The 20921-nt window shown below is 41.9% G+C and overlaps 1 protein-coding gene across 15 annotated transcripts in view; it reads right to left on the bottom strand.

Moving 5' to 3' along the window:
• Positions 1-20921, bottom strand: part of CLIP1 (CAP-Gly domain containing linker protein 1) — a 125057-nt gene that overhangs the window by 34338 nt on the left and 69798 nt on the right. For 8 of the 15 annotated variants that reach the window (XR_013551394.2, XM_078435848.2, XM_078435851.2 and 5 more), the window contains 9 exons: positions 18751-18855; positions 14075-15019; positions 12165-12281; positions 9754-9811; positions 8930-9013; positions 7819-7975; positions 6304-6469; positions 5991-6206; positions 812-3079 (listed from right to left, as the gene is read on the bottom strand). Coding sequence is in view for 14 of the 15 variants with exons in the window: in XM_078435848.2 (XP_078291974.2) it covers positions 812-3079; positions 5991-6206; positions 6304-6469; positions 7819-7975; positions 8930-9013; positions 9754-9811; positions 12165-12281; positions 14075-15019; positions 18751-18855 (4116 nt within the window). In the remaining variant the exon portion in view is untranslated. The remainder of the gene's footprint in view (positions 1-811; positions 3080-5990; positions 6207-6303; positions 6470-7818; positions 7976-8929; positions 9014-9753; positions 9812-12164; positions 12282-14074; positions 15020-18750; positions 18856-20921) is intronic. The other 7 variants (XM_078435859.2, XM_078435860.2, XM_078435852.2 and 4 more) reach the window with 5 other exon arrangements.

Below are 20921 nucleotides of genomic sequence, written 5' to 3'. Positions count from 1 at the left end.
AGCTGAATTTTCTCTTAATCGTATTTACTGCTGTGTGTTTGAAACACTATTCTTGCTATTTCAGATGTGGGGCTTTTGAAATCACTTGTAATTTAGGTGGGGAATTTCTCAAGGAAAAATAAAAATTATTTGGGCAGTTATTAACATAAGGCTCAAATGTTTAATGAGAAGGATTAAATGGAAAGGTCTCTGAGAGAAGCTGTGGGTAATGAATATAAACATGGCTGTGAATAAAAAAGATAATATGCATATGGAGACAAATCCTTGGCTAAGATATGAAAACAATCATTAAAAACAATGTTTTTGTTCGTTTATTTTTTGTTTTTCATAAAAAATAAATTAAAAGATGTTTAAGGCACTTGCTTACAATTTCACGTGGTCTAATAAAGCTTCCAGGAATTCTGCAGTATATCTTCCCGACCACCAGCCATGGAGATTTCACTGGCGGGTTCCAAGTCCAGAAGGACAGACACAACAAAACAGTTAAAAGCCAAACAGAAGATACTGTGTTTCAATATGTGCCCATTTTTCTACTGTTCTTAATCCTTTCAGAACCACAGTTGACTTTTTCTGGTAAATTTCTCCTTAAATTAAAAAAGATATCCTTTTTATTCACAGTTCACACCTCTTTCTAACGGAAACAACTGCGATTAGAGATTTAGTAATGAGTGGCCCCTTCAGGTGGAAACAAACAGCTTGAGACATAGGAGCAGTGGATTCAGTGGGGTGCCTATCCTCTCCAGGAGCCCGCTAGGAAGTTAGTGCACAGTGTTAGTAGTCCAGGTGCTGGTCCCTGACCCTCCCACTTTACCGTAAATGACTGAAGAGTCTCGAGCTCTCTAATTTTAAGGGTGAGCTTGCTCTTGTCTTTCCTTAAAATACGGTTTTCATTTTGAGATTCTAGGAGGTTGGCTGAGATATGGCTGTTGGTTTTGGCCAACTGGCTAATCTCTTTCTGAAGGATGAAGTAGCTTTCTGCCAGCTTTTCCTTCTCCTTTAGGAGCTCCTCCTTGGTCAGTATCATGTCTCTCTTCTCGGCCAGGAGGTTCTTGTTGTCCTGCACCACCTTGGCGCGATCGGCCAGGGTCGTCTCGTGCTTCAGCTGGAGGTCATCCAGGATCTTGGTGAGGTAGCTGTGCAGTTCCTGCAGCTCTAACTTGGATTTGGACAAGGTGGCGAAATCTTTCTTCAGAGTCTCTATGTTGGCAGCGAGTCGAGCCGTTTCTGCGCTCAAGAGTTCCTTTTCCTTAATTATCTCCACCACTCTCTGCTCCGACTTGGTCTTCTCTTGGACGAGCACAAAATTTTCAGACTGAAGCTGCTTAGTGCGTGCTCTTAACTCTTCCAGCTCCTGCTCCAGGAGGACCAACCTGCCATGAAGTTTATTGTTTTCATACAGGGATGACTCAGTTTCCTGCGCTCTGGCTTCTTTTTCCAGGAGGAAGGACTGCTGAATTGTTTGGATCTCCTTGTTTAATCTCTGACACTCTTCTTGCAGATTCAACCCATCCCGCAGCAAGATGCTCTTTTCAGAACAGCAAGTCTGAAGTTCAGCATTCAGACTCTCCTTTGCTTGCAGGGTGCTCGTGTGCTCTTTCTCTAAACTCTGTCTGGCATTCTGAGCCTCTTTCAGCATCAGAGAGAGATCGCACTTGGTGGCTGCTAGCACTTGGTTTTCCCTTTTCCTCTCCTGAAGCTCCTTCTTCAGAGTGTCGAGATTACCAAGGAGTTTCATCTTCTCGTGCACTACGATTCTTCTGTTTTCAGACTCTTGATCGTATTTCTTTTTGAGGTCTCCTATGGTTTTCATGGAGTTCTCTCTTTCTGCAAGCAAATCTCCATTTTGCATTTCCAGGACAGACTTTTCCTTCAAGAGACTGACATGCTGCTTTTTGAGCTTAGCAATTTTCTGACATACCACCTCCTTCTCAGAAGTTAGGTAAGTGATCTTCTCGTTCAGGCTCATCTCCATATGGGTGGCCTCTTCCGAGCACTTCTTCAGTTTTTCAGCAATGAGCCTGTTCTCACTTAGAAGTTCTTCTTTTTCAGCCAAGAGTTTTCTCTCAGAGGCGGCCAAGGCTCCTTTTTCTTGCAGAAGATGGATGCACTCGGAGTCTGTGATCTTCCGACTGGTCTTGATTTCTTCCAGGAGATTTGTGAGGCTGCTATTTGTAGCCTGCAGTTGCCTCACGTCCAGCTCAGCCTTCCTCAGAGCCCTCTTGGCATCGTCTAGCTGTGTGTGGAGCCCACTGGTTTCCGTGCTGAGCAGCTGCTTGATCTGGAGGGCGGCCTCCAGGCTGGCACTCAGCTTTTCCCGATCTTGAAGAAGCACGTCCTTCTCAAACTGCAGCTCTTTGTTGTTCTGGAGAAGATTTTCTCTTTCCATCTTTAAGGCTATGCACGTGCTATCAAGATCTGACTGCTTCTCCGAAGCGGACTTTTTCTCAGCCGTGAGATCTTCAATCTCCTGCACCAAGGTTTTCTGATCTTTGACTAGCTCTTCGTAAGAGCTCTGCAGCTTTTGAATAACTTCATCTTTATCTCTAGCCAAGGCAAGGTTTTCAGTAGTGAGCTTCTTGATATGATCCTCTAGGTGACCTTTTTCTTCTTGATCCTTCTTAGACTCAGCAATCAAAGTATCTTTGCTGAGCTGGAGCTCTTCTGTGAGTGCCCGCAGGCTTGCTCTGGAAGCCTGCAAAGCATCATTTTCCATACTGATCTTCAAAAGCTCTTCCTGCGCAATATTGATTTCTTGTAGTAATTTCTCTCTCTCAACAGCTAAAGATTCTTTATGGAGCTGCTCCTGTTGATAAAGCTTTTCAGCATCTTGTTTTTCTTCTAAGACTTTCTCCTTTTCTAAATTAAGAGTTTCGTTTACCGACCACAGTTTCTGTTGATCTTCCTGAAGTAAAGTTATTTTGGCCTCCACCTCTACCAATTGTGATAAAAGTGAACCTTTTTCTAACTTTAAAGTATTTCCCTCCTGTGCAAGAAGCTGCTTCTCTGATTTCAGACCCCTCAGCTCTTCTGACATTAGTTCAATTTCTTTTTTGGCTGATGTTAACAAATAAGTTAGCGACTACAGAAATAAAAGGTGGAAAGAATGGAAACAAAATGAAATCAAGCAGACAAATGCAAGCCCAAATAGCTTAATGCAACCTAAATCGCCCAGGCTTAAAATGTTTTGCAATAAATGTCCTAGAAACTACCTAGATAACAAGGGGATGGGGGGAAATGGGGAACTAGATGAAAAGAGCCCATTAAAGGATAACACAAGGCAGGTTTAGCTTTGCGAAGTGCTGATCTACCTACTGGTTTATTTTATCTCTGAAACACTTTTGAAATCATCCCTGAGTGGCACCTACGAGATAAAAATGGTTAGTTTGACTTTGACATCAGGGCATGAAATTCTTTCCTGCCCTTCTAACTTCCCAATTATTTACTGCGCCACCCAGGCGCCCCGGGAGAAGAATTTTTAAAAATACAATCTAGAGAATTACAAAAAGTGAATATATTTTAACCAAAAGGGGGGAGGGGAAGGGTGGGGGAAAGTAAATTGTTGCTTTTCAAACTAACTATAAGACATCAGCTTACCAAAGGACAGTCACTGGCCTGGCTGATTTAATCCCAATATTACAACTTATTAAAAGTACAGACCAATTTGCTAGGTTTGGGTGACTGAAATAAATGATTAAAAATTTTTTTTTCATGTTTTATGTATTTTTAAAAGAGAGAGACAGAACATGAGCAGGGCAGGGGCAGAGAGAGAGGGAGACACAGAATCCAAAGCAGGCTCCAGGCTCTGATCTGTCAGCAAAGAGCCCAACGTGGGGCTTGAACTCACAAACCGCAAGATCACGACCTGAGCCAAAGTCAGACACTTAACCGACTTAGCCACCCATGCGGCCCAATAAAATGAGTTTAAAAAAATATACTGGTTTAGGGGTGCCTGGGTGGCCCAGTCAGCTAGGCATCCGACTTCGGCTCAGGTCATGATCTCGCAGCTCGTGGATTCGGGCCCTGTGTCGGGCTCTGTGCTGACAGCTCAGAGCCTGGAGCCTGCTTCGGATTCTGTGTCTCTGTCTCTGTCCCTCCCCTGCTCATGCTCTGTCTCTCTCAAAAATAAACAAATGTAAAAAAAAAAAAAAATTTTTTTTAATATACTGGTTTATAAAATGACTTGACCACATTATCTATACCAGCACTGTCCAGAACTTTCTGCAATGGTCTAAATGTTATCTGCACAAATATAGTAGCCTACTGGTCATGTGCGTAGTTGGTGATCACGTGAAGTGTGGGGAGTGCAAATAAGGAGCTAAACTTGTAATTTATTAAAATTGAACAACTAAAATTCAAATTAATGTGGCTGGTAGCTACTGTATTGGACAGCATGGCTACAAATCACTGAGTCTTAAACTAGGAAACACAGAAGTTCTGTGGGCTCCAGGAACCTCCTGAAATCTTATATAAAGTGTGTTGAGCATATAAATTTTCTAGGAAGGGACTACTTTAAGGGCTCATCAGATTCATAAAATAGTCTGTGAGCCACTGTTGCTGACCGATACTGAAATCCACAGAAACTGGATATCAAGACAACTTTGGAGGGGGAACAATCTTAACCAAATGACCCTTGTAAAAAATAAAAAACAAAACACCAGTAAGCAAAATTAATGAGACTTAACAGAAACTTCTAGAATGCCATGGTTTCGTCAAACTGCAACATTTTTTTAAGGGAAACACTAAAAAAGTGGAGTCTGGGGGTGCCTGGGGGGCTCAGGCAGTTAAGCATCCAATTCTGGATTTTGGCTCAGGTCATGATCTCACGGTTCCTGAGTTCAAGCCCAGCATCAGGCTCTGCACTCACAGTGCAGAGTTTGCTTGGGGTTCTCTCTCTGCCTCTCCCCCACTGTCACCCACAGGAGCTCTCTAAATAAATAAATAAACAAACATTAAAAAAAAAAAAAAAAGAAACCTGGAGTCTGTCCAGATAAAGGGATCCATAAAGATAAAAAATCTGGAAATTATATCCAGTGTTAAATGACTCGTAAAACTGGAGCTGTTTAACAGGGAGAACACAAATCCTTGACGGCCAGCATGAAGGAGAGAGAAAATGGAGGCATCTTATATATCACATAAATTATGTCATGGTCCAATTTAATTAACAAGTTTTAGGTGGGAATTGTTTGAAGTCCTATGTATGCTCTCTTACATTTCCTTTTCACTAAACTCCTGTATAAACACTAAAAGTAACTGAAGACAAGTATTTACTTTTCTTTGAGCAAGTTAAATAGTAGGAGGGAAAAGTTAAACAGTAGAAGGATGGTTGAACTTCATTAAGCTACCAGAGTCCAAAAATATACTGGGTTGCAGATATGATCCTGACACCATAAAATGAAATTCAACGTATCAAATTCTACTCTATTTAATAACAGAGCGTTTCCTTCCAGCCCCTGCATCCAGCTTCCTTATCAATTAAGCTCAGAGTGCCTTCCAGGGACATATAAAAGCCCTTTCTAGACTCCTCACTTCTAATCTGCTGTTTAGGAGCTCTGTTTCTCCAATGCTCACTTGTTTCACGTGGCCTCTGCTTCTCGCTTTGCTGCAAGATGTCCCTCCTAACCCCAGTGCAAGGCAGCAGCAAGATGGCCAAGATTAGAGGCCACGACACAAAGTCTACTGCAAGCAGGCAAACACAGCTCAGGCAACAGGAGACTCTCTGTGACAGCTAGGGAGCAAGCAGCATGGGGTGGGGGGATGATGGCTACACAGGACACTCAGGGGAAAGCCCTGTACTGTGGCCGCCACCCCGAGAAGGACCAGCAGCTGGCAGAAAACACGTGAAGCCAGGAAAACGTAATTCGCCATCCCGCCAAGCCCTCAGAGGTCAGCATTTGTAAAGGCCAGCGTACCCCGTCCCATCCGCTGACGCTCTCTAAGCCCCACCGCAGCCTCGACGCAACACAGCGACTGAACTGTCTCCCAGAACATACTTTGGCCTTGTCAGCTTGCTTTTTCAGTTCCACCATCTCCTGCAACAAGCCACTGTTCTCCTCCTGTGCGGCCTTCAGCCTCTCCTCTGTGTCCAGCAGCATCTTCTGTAGGCTCTTCAGGGTTTCTTCGTGCTTCGCCTTCGTCTCTGAACTGGCTGCTTCGTACCTAGCTTTCAGATCCTGGCACTGGTTGTGGCTCGTTTCCACCTTCTTCTCCTGCAGAGAGCCCGAATGAGGGAGAGAGTCATCCAGCCGCATCTGCATTGCCCCTCACCTTCCTGCCAACACACAGTCCCATTTATTGCCTCCTTACCAGGTCCGACAATTTCCTCAGCAGTTCTTGCTTTTCTTCCTCATGCTTTTTAGCTGCTTCCTGCTGGCACTGTTCCGCTTTGAGAGTTACTTCCCCAATATTCTTCTGCAGAAAGCTTGCATTTTCATTAGCCTTTGTGAGCTTTAGCTGTAATTCTTCTACGGTTCTAGAACAAGTTTCAATACAAGGGGTCAGAGCTTTCAAAAGAATGCTTTGAATTCCAAAGATATGCTTAGAAAGATAGTATTAATAATTGTATTAATGATTTTAAGTTGTGAATAACTTAATGACGTCTGAAACAACAAAAAATTAACCTGACTTGCCCTGAAGAATAATTTTAACAATTGTGACAGTTATAAATACATTATTTGGAGCGACAACTACTGTAATTGTGAAGGTTTATCATTTTATGTAAATAGATCAGTAAGGAAAAATGAGTGAAAAGTACACATATATGAGGAAATGAGTTATTTTAGTAAAGTTTCAAAATTTTAGCAGACTAGATTATCAAAAACTCATTCTAGTGCCGCTTGAGTACAGAAGATACAAAATGACACTTCAGAACTTGAAGAACTAGCTTCGAGATCCTAATGTGGTCCAACAAAGATGTACACAAGACGTGAGACACAAACCTGGAGAACAGGCTATCAGACGACTCCGAGAACGGAGGAGGGAAACTCGGGCGGTCCCTCTGGGTTTTACACCTGTCCGACACCTGCAGAGATGGAGCTCCTCGAGGGCACCGTGCCACAACCGCCTGTGCAACTGCACCCGCCTCACAGCGGGTCTGACCCGAGGCGGCCAACCAAGGCCCAGTCGCCACCTGCCCCGCCACCCCACGCCGGCCCGTGGATGCAAACCTAACTGCCAACTAGTCACGCTTTCAGACTCATTGGCCCTAAAATGTCCTCTGAAGGCTTTTTGCCTTATAAGACATTTGCTTTTTGTATGGAAGCTATTAAAAGAAAAAAAAATCAAAGCAACAAGAACCTCAGAATAAAGACAACAGCAGAGGCGAAGATAAAGGAAGCTAGCGCTGAGGACGAACAGCGCAGCGACGAGAGCCGCGAGCTCTCTGGGGCCAGGACACAAGCGAGTGACTTCACCTTCTTGAGCCTCAATTCCTTTCTCTTCAAAATGGGAGTAAGACACTCACCTCACAGAATTGTTACAAGATTTAGAAAATACACTCCGCACAGTGCAGGGCACATACCTACTAAGCCTGTAATAAGGGCTACCCTTCGTTACACTGGAACAGGTTAAAAAATTGTTAAGCGCCTGTAAAAGATGTCACTGCCCTTGGTAAAATTCTTTGCAAGTCATTAAAAAGTCCACAATACTGTATTACTTAGAAGGTCCAGTAGTTGACTGAAGGGTACACCGGGGTAATGACAGGAAGGAAGGGAGACAAGAAACTTTAAAACAGAACCACCCTGAATTCTGGCTCCACTCCCTCTGAGACCTCACTTCAGAGGCCAACCTAAATTGGGCGCCCTTATAACCATTCGTACATACCTTTCTTTCAGACGTAGCTCATCGTTCATTTTTGTCAGCTGAGAAGAATTATCTCCAGACATTTTCATAATTTCTGCAATGTCGTTTTCCAACTTTTCCTTTGCCTTTATCAACTGCTCTTCTCTGTCATCTCTCTCTCTGAATTTTGCCTCCATATCTGAATATACACAGGAAAAACAAATTGCACCACAGTGTTACAGGCAACAAAAATTTATTGACTACATCCTGTATTCCGAGGCTTGTTCTGGGAATATTTGCATACAGCAATCCCTGCCCTCATGAAAATTATATTCTAGCCAAGAAAACGGACAATAGACAAGATCAAGAAAGAAAATAAATAGTAGAAAAATAGGGTTAATTGCCAAGAGGGAAAAAAATGTAAGTAGAGAAAGGAACCACGAAGGAGTCGGGAAGGTTAAAATCTCAGGTAGGGCCTCTCTGAATGGTAACATTTAAGTAAAGACCTGAAGGAGCTGAGGGACACCAAGTGCAAAGGCCCTGAGGCACAAAAATGCTTGCCATGCAGAGGACAATATAGCTGAAGTAGAATCAACAAGGGGAAGGGTACTACGGGCCTTTTGATGTAATCGGAGAGACTACAGATTACGGGATATAATCAGAGAGATTACAGATTACGGGATGTAATCAGAGAGGTAACAGGGCCTGGCATTGGTAAGGACTGTAGTTTTTACTCTGCATGTGAGGGGAGCTACCGAGTGATCTCAAGCAGAAAAGTGCCACGACCTGACTTGATGGTGGAAGGACCGCTCTGGTTGGGGTGCTACAAATGGACCAAAGTGGGCAGGGCAGAAGCAGGCTGAGCAGGCAGAGAGCTGTTAGAGCAGCTCAAGTGAAAAATGATGGGTGGCTTGAGTCAAGGACAGAGGTAGGAACGGTGACATGTGGTAGATTCTGACTTATTTGAAAACAGGGCAGAGAGCATGTGTGGAATTTATAGACCTCCAACAAGTATTCAAGTATTTGATCTCGTTATATCACACTATTGAGTGAAGAAGTTACCCCTGAATAAATGTTATTGTAATGTACTATGGTTACCACAAATCCTAGGAAACCTACTATATCCAGTGCTTAGTAACCAGAGCTATCTTACCTGTTAAATTTTCTCTCAACTTCTCCAATTCGGCAGACAGCGCGTTAAACTGTTCCTCTTTTTGACGTAACTGATTTACTGTTTCTACGGAAGATAAAGTTAAAAGTTTAATATATTTCATACTTAAGAAGCCATCTAGAGGCTGGCTGTCTTAAACCAAATCAAATAATATGCTTGGGATTTGAGAGGGCACAAATGCTAGAAAGTCCCACCACACATCAAACCACTGCATAATGGACCTACAGGAGTAAGCATGCGTCTCTTTCTGCCTCCCCACATCTGTGGATTAAACAGACACCAGGCGGGGCACCTGGGTGGCTCAGTCGGTTAAGTGTCTGACTTCAGCTCAGGTCATGATCTCGTGGTTCATGAGTTCAAGCCCCGTGTCTGGCTCTGTGCTGACAGCTCAGAGCCTGGAGCCTGCTTCGGATTCTGTGTCTCCCCTCTCTGTCCCTACCCAACTCGTGCTCTCTTAAAAAATTAAAAAATAAAAAAAAATTTTTAAAAAAAGCAGACACCACGCATCCCTTTCTAGGCTTCTCTTTCCTACTTCCAGCTAAAACTCAATAGTTATCAATGCCTGAGGATTAAGATACTCTTCCCAAGTATATTTAATTTTAATATAGAATAAGCTTCAAGTCAAAAGAAGAAAAAATTAATGCGAGTTTGAGGCTTCAGGAAGCTCATGCAATCCGGCTACAGGAGCTTCCAGAAGAGGGACATCAGACTACAGGAGCATCTATTCTGTGTATTCCAGACGCCATCTTCAGGGTGAGAATGTGACATTCTCTAAAGCCATCTGCTCATACTTTAGTAAGACATACCTTGCATGCTTCTCTGAACAGAGACCGCCTCCTCTGAAGCATCAGCAAACTTTTCTTTCTAAAAAAAAAAAAAGAAAAAAGAATTGGACATTCAGATGAGAAAGATTTCAAATTATAGAAATAGAAAGCTTCAGTCAGTGATAACTACAACACTATCTACTTTTTGTGGCTGATTTTGTTTCATCAAAACGAGCTTACACTCAAAACGTGTAGACACCAAGTGCCACCATATGTCTACTGTGCATGTACATACACAAGTGAATGAGGTTTCTATGTGTGTGCATACCTAGGTGTGCACATACATCTGTACAGATGTGTGAATGCGCACACGTAAGTACATGTGGTACATGTGAATGCTTTTTTCATGTTGCCATCCTCAATTAGCAGAACTTCTCTTCAGATATCTGGCCAAGACAGTGATCAGAATTCTGAAATGTTTTATATCTGAGAGTAACGAGAACCTAACATCTTGAAACCATATCAACTAATTCTGGGGGCACCTGGGTGGCTCAGTCGGTTAAGCATCTGACTTCAGCTCTGGTCAAATCTTGCAGTTTGTGAGTTTGAGCCCCGCGTCGGGCTCTGTGCTGACAGCTCAGCACCTGGAGTCTGCTTTGGGTTCTGTCTCCCTCTCTCTCTCTGCCTCTCCCCTACTTACGATCAGCCTCTCTCTCTGTCTCAAAAATAAATAAAACATTAAACAAAATTTTTTAATAAAATAAAATGTACTTAAAAAAAAAAACTATTTCTAGAACCAAAAAGGGCCATTGCTCACCCACTCTTTTCTAAACATGACAGTAGATAAAAACACTCTCCTGGTTTCCCTGAGATGAGTTTTGAGCTAGATACACCAATAACATTTCTAAATGAGTGTTTCTAACTATTTAGAATTATTTTAAAAACGGGTACATGAACCACACAAGTCCACCAAAGCCCACACAATGTCCACCTGTGTTATTCCCAAAGCCAGATTTAGATGGCAAGTTTTCTCTACAGGGTACCTAGAGGGATATGCTAACTTACAAAAAAAAGTAAAGCTTGGGGAAGAGGGCAGAGAAATGGTATGAAACTCAAAAAACACATTTTCTTAAAGGATACCATATTAGAAAATTGTCATTCCCAGGCCAACTTATTCTCAAAAAAGTAGCTAAAATACTGTACATCAAAACTGTCCAACAGAATTATCCTCCATGATGGAAATATTCTATACTGCACTGTTCAATATGGTAGCCACTAGCCACATGTGGGTATTAAGCACTTCCTATGTGGCTGGTACAAGCGAAGAACTTAATTTTAATTTATTTAAATAGCCGTATGTGAACAGTAGCTACCAAAATGAACAGTGCAGCTATATATTTAACATTTGAAGAAGAAGTTTGTAATATTGGCATTGAAAAAAAAAAAAAAAAAGCAAATACTCATTCACCCCTGGTATTAGCAAAGAAGTGGGGAAGTGGGGAAGAGGATGGTCTATGGAGGATCTAAGACAACTGCCCCCTCCTGACTCATGTGTCTCTTACCCAGTTTCTCCATAACCTTCAACTCTCCATGATGTGTGCTTATGGTTGCCGGCCCTGACTAAATTCAGGGTTGTTGGGTTTTTTTTATGTTTATTTATTTATTTAGAGAGAGGGAGACAGAGTGAGAGCAGGGGAGGGGCAAAGAGAGAGGGAGACAGAGAATCCCAAGCAGAATCCACACTGTCAGTGCAGGGCCCGATGCAGGGCCCGAAATCACGAACTGCAAGATCATGACCCGAGCCAAAATCAAAAGTCTGACGCCCAAGCAACTGAGCCACCCAGGTGCCTTGTAAGTTCAGTTTCTGATGCAGGAAGTAAGGAGAACAGTTGAGAAAAGGTAAGAAAAAGTTAAGAAAAAAAATGTCTTACAACTTGGGATTAAGGCAAGAGGATATATGTGAAAAGAAATGTAATTTCCTGGGGTGGAATGAACAGAGTTGTAGGAGATAATTCTTTGAATTCGTAGACTTAGACAGCACCCTGCCTTGCTAACAGAGGATGCCACTGGTCCGGGACAGCTCTCTGGAAAGCACGAGAAAGCAGTCAAGACCTCATTATAAGTGAAAGTTAACGTGTTGGGTGTGTAACTTGGAAGGTCCCTGTGTTTAGCAAAACTAAGCGGCCAATAATATGCCAAAGCGACCCATTTCTCAGAAGCAAAGGCTAGATTTTAAAAAGGAAAAAGTAATACCTACCTTTATTGCGAGTGTCGATTTGATCCCATTCCCTTCAAGGTCATCAGCCAATGACTAATATACTCAATTTCAATCAATACTTTTGAAAGAGGAAGGGAACAGGTACAATACTTCCTTACAGAGATTTTTGTTTTTAAAACAGGAACCATTCAAATGGCCAGAAACCCTGAGAGTCAGATTCCCAACAGGTACTTACCAAAATCTGAAGTTCTTTCTCCAAAGCCTCTTTCACTTGACTGACTTCACTCAAGTTTTTTTGAAGGTTATTTAGTGTTAGCTCTTTCCCCTGAAGCTCCCTGGAAATGCTACTAGCCTACCGTACACAGCGACGTGGCACAGGAGTAAACGAACAGAAGGAAACAAAAAAGAATGAATGAGAAAGAAAAAATAAAAGAAACCTAAAAAACATACGAGAAACAAACACAACCAAACAAAACCGAAAGGAATAAAGGCATGGGTAAAAAAATTACTGCTTTTCTTTTTTTTTGCGGTTGTTAACTCTAAGAAGCCAATGACTTTTCACACAATCCGTTTCTAGGTAGCACAATCTAATGGCTATTTAAAATAGTCAAAACAAAGTATTTTTCTATACCAAAATTTGGAGTATCAGCATGATCTAAAGCAGAAAGCGCAGACACTCACTTTCTAAGTGGGTAAGTTAAGCAATTTCATTTTCTGGACTTTAAAATCCATAAAGTAGGAATAACGGATACATGTGACCTATGTTATTTTCTATCTTTGTATATGCTTAAAGTATTTCAACACTTAAAAAAATAAAGAATTTTAAAATCCACTGGACAACAGTCATCAGAAATTGGTTTTCATTAAATTTGGATGTAAAAAAAGTTGACCAACCCTTAGTTAGCTTCATACTGCTCTACTAATTCATTTTTGTTTTGATTGGTATTTTGGATCCAAGTGAGGAGATTTGAGAAAAACTTCCTGTAATTAGCTTGTTATCTTCAACTAACGTTAGTTACTTAGTGACTTTTCCTTCTGTCTTCACATCTCCCCGTTTAACTTTACAACCCTTTGCTAACAAAGCAGTTTCTCCTGCAAAAAGCTCGTAACATTCCTCATCAGTACCAGTACTCCCGCTAGTGGCAAGAGGGCTAGGAAAGAGCATCTGTCCCTCAAACGGTTCTTAAAAATGAAGGGAATATTTGAAAAGGCTAATTAGAAAGGAATGTAGCTGACAAACGTTCCATAGAATTTCCTGCACCTTGACCAAAAGCATACTTGTCAGATCTTTCCTCAAAACGGTAGGGAACAGGGGCACCTGGGCGGCTCGGTTAGGCCTGCAACTATTGGTTTCGGCGGCTCAGGTCATGATCTCATGGTTCGTAGGTTTGAGCCCCACATCGGGCTTTGCACTGACAGTGGGAGCCTACTTGGAATTTTCTGTCTCCTCTCTCTGCCCCTCCCCCACTCATTCTGTCTCCCTCTCAAAATAAATAAACTTCTAAAAATTAAAAAAAAAAAAAAAAAAAAAAAAGGGTGGGGAATAGAACATGATCTCACTGTGGCATAGGAAAAGCTCCAAGGAGAAAGAAAGTAGCGATGCAAAGGGCTCCAGGCTCTTAACCTTATTTTGCTGTATTACTTATCATAGACTGTTAATTTCCATTAGTCAAACTCAAGCCTGAAGGTCCGCAGTCTGTTTTTATATATTACCTTATGGACAAGACAATTACGTAAATGGCAAGGGAGGAGGTAATCTTTTAAATTTCTTTCCTCTCCATTTATTTATCTTAACACCATCGCCTTAGGGAATTCTCTGTTTTAAAAAGGTGGCAGACCAGAACCAAGCTTCAACAGGAAAGCGTACAGCCTGGCCCAGAGACAAAGTGTAAAGTTTCCAGATAACAGGAAACCAAAATAAACTCATAGTTGAGCCAGTGTTTTCTCTAATCTCCTCAGAAGAAACCACACTCAAGACACTCAGAGGATGCTACACACAGCTGGGAAATTTGCCAGCACAAAGCAACGTGCTGTATAATAGAATCGGGAATTTGGAAGGTGAACGAGCTCCACTCAAAAGTAACACACGATGCAAAGCGGGACGGACAGATGGAAACTTAAAGGATGGAGGACGCCAATACAAACCTTGCCACTTTCAGTATTCTTTTCAATCTCTAAATTTGTAATCTGTTTCTCAGCTGCCTCAAGCTGCTGTCTAAGTGTCTCGATTTCCGATTTACCTTCGGAACTGGCTTTCCGAAGTGCATCAAGATCCGAGAGCTTTTCTTCGGCAGCCTTGAGCTGTGATGTAAAATTACCAATAACCTTGGTTTGTTCACTGCATTTGGCTTGTAGGACCTCTAGCTCCTTTACCTTTATTTCAGCTTCCTGCAATTTGTTTAAGGTGTCCTCCATTTCTACTAGGTGCTGGTCTTCTGCTTCGTCCAGTTTCGCCTTGATGGCTTCTAGGCTGCTCTCCTTCTCTTTAACGACCGCCATCAGCTTAGCCCTTAGGGCTTCTATCTCTTTGGCGTGAGCAGACCTTTCAGAGTCTTGTTTATTCTGCAGATTTTCTATCTCGTGCTGGTAATCCAGTCGCATCTTCTCCACCTGTGTTTTTAACTCCGCAAACTCTGCCGTCTCCGTTCCGACCCCTTTGCTGAAGGACACCTTTAGCTCCTCCATCGCCTGCTGGTGAGACGCGATGGCCGTCTCCAGCTTGGACTTCCACAGGACTATCACGTCGGAATTCTCCTTGTTGGCATGATCGAGCTTACTTTTCAGGGACTCGTTCTCCTTGGAAAGCTTCTCTGTGGCAGCCTGAAGAGCCTTCACCTCCTTCTGATGGGTCTCTTCACGGGCTCCAAGATGCTCCTTCAGGGAAGTGATTTCTCTCTGGTGGTCAGCACGGGCAGCTTCTGATTTTTCTTGCAAAGAGCTTATCTCTTGCAAAAGGGAGAGCGACACGTCGACGTCCCCAGTGGGCTTCTGGGACTCCAGTCTCCTCCGCAGCTCAGCCACCTCCTGCACTTTCAGAGCCAGCTCTTTTTCTAGCTCCATTATACGGGACTTTTCTGACACTGTAGCCACCTAGTAACCGCAGCCCAAAGAGAAACAAAGCATGTCAATAACCCATCACCGGTAATTTCCTTTAACCTTGAAGATCTCTAATAACTCCCCACCTCAGGCAGCGGTGAGCTACAGCGAGCCCTCGTGCTCACCCACCTCTAGCTGCCATCACAGAGGAAGCCCAGTTCTGAGAGCTCCAAAGTAAGTCATCATCTTGGGCAAACTTCCACCATCTTGAGATGCTCAAGAAACTGAAAACTGATATGGAATTTAACTTGCTTCTTTTTCCTCTAAAGAAACTTTAGAGAAGTGCCCATCATCTGACAGGTAAGTTGAGGGAAACAGTAGCTTTCCAATTTCTCGTTTTATCTGCCTGCTGGAAGAAAGAATCCTCCTCATTTTACCTGTTTTTTCCCTACTCTGCTTCACCCAGGATGTGTAAATGCTCGTCTACCTGATGCAGCTGATTTTAAAGCTCTGTGCTGTCCGGTAGAGTAGCACACGGGGCTACTGAGCACTTGAAATGTGACAGGTGCTGGCAGTGTGAAATACACAGATTTTGAAGACTCAGGGGAAAAAAAAGAACAGAAGACACCTTGTTAATAATTTTTAGACTGATTACATGAGATGATATTACTTTGGATATACCAGTTTAAATAAAATATATTATTCATTTTCTTTTTCCTTTTATCTACTAAAAAAGTATGTTCATGTGGGAAGCACAGAATTTTCAATTACATATATATGGTTAGTATTATACTTCCGTCAGCTACGATTGGTATAAAAATGTGTGACATTACCTATCAAATGTTTCAATTAATACCACATCAACTTTAGAATAAAAGCTTCACCTGGATAATGAAGAAATAATTCATTAACCTGTTTTTTAGGAAGACAAAATGAGAACTACTACTTACCTGCAATTATACACAAGAATCTTTAGAGATTACACTTTTTAGATTTTATAATTCTATTGGCATTTTAATGTACATATCTTGTTCCCCTAACCCAGTGGTTCTTAGATTTTAGTATGCAAATCAATCTCCTGGGATATATGTCTAAAAGGCATATATATGTATGTCCCAGTACTTTCCCATGTTTTGATTCTATTTGAGCTCTGGGATAGCACCCAAGAATCAGTTTTTAAACAAACACCCCAGGACTATGAAAAACACTTTCTTAAACTGTGTCCTTTTACTCTTAGGAAATTACTTCCCTCTGATACCTGTTAGCCAGTCAGAGTAACACACAAAATATGTGGGAAATGATACCTTTGGGCATAAAAATAAATTATTGGACTAACCTGGGAAAAAGAAGGGAACATGAATGATTTAAAAACCAATTTTAAGGATTAAAACTCCTCCAGGTTGAAGGCTCCTCTCCCTCACTGCCTTCTAGTGGGACAGAAAGTCACTGTTGTTTCCTTCACTTTCTCTGCACACCTACAGGCTGTGATATGGAGAGACACTAAGACGTCCGCCAAGACTAGGAAAAGAAGCCAACTCGGTCTCCAAAAAACTGCATAAGGAAGTCAGTAACTATTCCAAAGCTGATTGTAAGTGTTATGCTTCAGGGTTATAGATGCTCCAGCTTCAAGAGGTTAATTTATTTATATACTTTTTTCTGGGGCAGGGTGCCCGAGAGTTTGTTGCCACAAAATAAGGTACAAAACACTGATAAACCCCAGTGCTTCAAGGTCAGGAACATAAATTAAATCCAATAGGATAAGAATCTGTAATTAGTCACTATAAAGCAAACTGAGGAAATATCAAGTAAAAAATAAGTCAAAATAATAGTGTGATTATCTTGTAGCATTTTCACAGCACTTCTGTTTTTCATTTTATTTCCCCAAGTCTGCCCTCGGGCGAAACCACGTGTCTGCCTCTTCCACCAGGGTCAGGCCATAAAAGTCAGGTATCGTTTCTTAGTCTTGCTTCTGTCTCCAGAAGCTTACTTATAAACTGGCCTTACTGGCTTTTAGGAATTCTAAAGCACTTCCTAAAAGGAAGGTAGGTGATAAGACATTCAAGAGGCTCACTGGTTGGCTTCACACTTGGCCAAGCAAGAACAAGGATCAATAGAAGACATCACTTGTTACAGAAAGAAAACAGGTTAAACCTGAGATAATTGGATAAACCATGCCGTAATTGGATACCTTCTTATCGACAGCAAAAACAAAAACAAAACAAAAATCCATCCAAGTTGTTTACTAACTTATCTACATGGGAAGAATTCATGGGCTAAAAAAAAAAAAAATATATATATATATATACACATACACATACATACATATGTATATACATGTGCATATACATATATATCCTTGCTTCAACAGCCATTCTCACTAAAGGAGCCCAATGTTATCATCAGTCCCTTGTATTTCCCAGATCAAATCTTTGGCTCTCAGGTAACAAAGAAACAGCACCAAACTACCAGGACTTTTTTCTTACCAAATACACAGGCAGTACCTTTACTCTTGAGGCCAACTGAGAACATTTTCTTTCTTCTTAAGAAACAAAAACTTATGATTTAGAGAAGAAAAATCACTCAATTATCTAGATTTTTAGATCAATGATTTCTCAGCAAAGGAAATTTCCTCAAATACTAATAATTCAAAAGAAAAAAATCATGCCAAATTTGATCAGAGACAGTAATTTTTGAAATTTTAAAGTTAACAATCTGGACAATTTAGCCATTGACAGTCAAATTCGTGATTTAAAAGGGGTGTGTGTGTGTGTGGACACATGGCCTCTTATATGTAAAGGTATTGGATTATTTCTTAAATATTTCAGCACAAAACTGCCTCCATAATAGACTCCATCCTATGGTGGTCAAGAGCACAGACTTTGGGGACCATTGCTCTAGATACAAATCCTGGCTCCACTATCACTGTTAGCTGTGTAACCTTGGGCAAATTATTTCATCTCTCCATCTCTCGGTATCCTCATCTGTAAAATGGTGACAATACTACCACTTCCCCCGGGATTGAGGTGAGACCAAGTAAGTTAATACCGGTGCAGTGTTCAGAATAGTGCCCAGCCCCGAGTAAGCACTATATAAGTGCTTTAATACATAAATAAATGAAAACATGACTAACGCATGGGCTCAGAGGGCCAAAGACAGTGAGCTGGGGTTGTAGGAAGCCATGCTGGTCCCAGCACACTTTTCCCTCCTGCTTGCTGAGATTTTCACCTACTGGTGACAGAAAGGAGGGAAATACAAGACATACCAGCTATCAAGAAAAAAAGGCCAATGGGATGAAAGTCCTTAACTCTCATTCAAAAGAGCCAGCGTTTCAATTCCCCCAAAAGGTCAGGGAAGAAGGCAGGAAAAGAGAGGGAAAGTAAAACAACAATAGCAAAAAATTATTCAGAAAACCCTGTCACTGGGAATATGAGAACAAGAGGACAATTGACTGCTCGTGGCAAACGGGAGAAACGTATTTCAAGGTAGTAATACAAAAAGCCTCAAATGTGGTTGTGGACGTCCATGCAGTCTATACAGTTGTATCGTTTCTGATCTTGATTTTGGCCGAGGTAACCAAAGGTATGAGTCTTTACCTTTGACGTAGGATTCGACATGAAACACCTGTGTCTAACCATCAGCCTAAGCTCACAAACACCCGAACGGCACCAAGACCAAACTCAGGTGGAACCACTGGGTCAAGGCTTAGGCCAACTGCAAGGCACGTCCCCCGAGGCATCACCATTCACATATATGGATCTGCTTCATTAAACAGTGAAAACCATTACCCTAGTGTCTTCTAACTCCCTCTGCAGTTTGTCAGCTTTGGTCTTTTCAAAGAGCAGGCTCTGTTCAAGCTCCTTAATGCGGGCATGCTCCAGTTTGGTCTGCGTCTGTTAGTAAAAAGGAAGAGGAAGAGAACACAACAGTGCCACCATGACATGCCAGCACAAGAGGAGAGAGCGGCATGCAGGCTGAGCCACCAGTACCTTCCGCCGAAGGATGAACAAAAAGGGGAATGGAGAAGGGCAGAGGATGGACCGAGATGGGGAGGCTGGGGGTGAGGATGAACGCTACGGACAAAAGGATGAGGTGGGCAGGGGACACAAGCTAGTCTACTGAGAAAGAACACAAATGAAAACATATGAGGCAAGATGAAAAGTGTCAGATGCATGCAGCCAAATATAAGTTATATTGATAAGTGAAGTTTATCAGCACAAATTAGAATAGTTAATATTCCTCTAAACTATCGTTTTCCCTCCTCCCCACAACAGCTATTTGACATCAATGTGTATGTAACTGACTCGGTGACTTTGAAAAGTGAATTGACCCTCAAAATGATCACTTGCTAATCCCCTAAATATGCAAAACATGTCATAAATCTTATAAGAGTTTGGTAAGTCCCTAGAGCAGATCCTAGCACTCTGGCATGCAATTTGATGTGAACAAGTGTGGAGAGTTAAAACCTAATGAAGGGAATCTAGAAACCAGAGCTGAGAAAATCACACCGGTGGCCTTTGTGGAGATGAGCGAAACGGGACTGACGTTTTTAGCAACATTTCCTAATTCCCTAGTTTCCTTCCAACAGTGGGTTTTCCAAAAACGATTTTGTCACCAGGGAAAAAAGGAGGAGATCATATTTACGAGGGGAAAATTCAGTAATAATTATGCTACATCCCTGAGACTCAGGTCAGGAGAGAAGTTTAGAGCTGATAAAGGGCTCATTTTCTTGATCCTTGGATGAAGTAGTTACCAGCTCAGAAGTGAGAAACGGTGGTTCAGCACAAAGGTATTCATTTGAGCTCCACGCAAAAGGAGCTGGTCAGATCCTAGTGTGTTTCGAAACTCCAGAGACTCCCCATCATCACTTACTTAGACATTACCTGATGGAGAACCCAGAAAGCAATCTCTTTGTAACAGCAGACAGAGTCTTAATCAATTTGAAATAATCTAGGTATCAGTCTGAATGTACCTCTTTCCCCACTCACCTGTCCACTCAACAGGTTACCAGCATAATCAACTGATTGATAAAACCTACTGATAGAGCTGCTCCCAGCAGCTTCTAACTACTTGTATTAATTGTAGTATTTTGTGGTTCTAACTGGTCAGATCTATGTCTGGACAATTACAGGCAATGAGAAAATGACAACACACTCTAAATAAAGTAACAGAAAGTAACGCAGAGCTTAAGTAGAAGGTAGAATGTTTTACGTTGAAAACATCCTTACTAACTCCAGTGGTTCTCTGGGGATTTCAACACATTCCAAAGGTCACGTTGCTTGTGAACCATGGATAAACCATCATGGAATATTCAAAAGGTGAACAAAAAAAAACCTTTTTTTAATTTCTCTATCTGCTTCAGCTCTTTACACTCAACAAAAATAATGGAAAAAAAAATTCAAAACCTAACTGTCTGGATAGTCCCCTTGGTCCACATGTGCCTTAGACAGAAGTTGTTCAATTTACCTGCTTTTACAAGAAAAAAACAAATCTAATCCAGATCTATATAATTGGGGTCACAGCCTCAAGAACTGAACAGTAAAACTAACAGTAAAAAGCAAAAGGCAACAGAACCTTTCTTCACCTCTTGACTCCAAGTTCAGTGTCCTCTGGGTGAAAGGTCACTACTTCCAGATAAAAAAGCAGGCATCTACTGCAGCGTGACCTCCTTCCCACTGAGATCTTCCAGATGACTGCTGTACCTCCTTGCTGGCCAGTATGCACACAAACCAGCTGGACTGTCTACAGCTGTGTGTGAGCAACCAGCAGCAGGGGAACGAGAGATCCACGTCCATGCCACGGTGTGCGGTAAAAATGTTACCCTGGACAGGACAGCCCTCCTTTTAAAAGTATTCCTTTCTCCCAGGAAGACAGAGCATCCCAAGAGGAAAGTCCTGGGACGGGGACTGAGAGGGAAAGCAAAGGCTCTGCGAGAAGCACACAAGAAAGGCAGGAGGGA

This window comes from Panthera onca, chromosome D3 (genome assembly GCF_046562875.1).
Source record: "Panthera onca isolate mPanOnc1 chromosome D3, mPanOnc1 haplotype 2, whole genome shotgun sequence".
NCBI lineage: Eukaryota > Metazoa > Chordata > Mammalia > Carnivora > Felidae > Panthera > Panthera onca.
The sequence above is the reverse complement of the archived record's forward strand: the minus strand, read 5'-3'. Positions and strand labels throughout refer to the sequence as shown.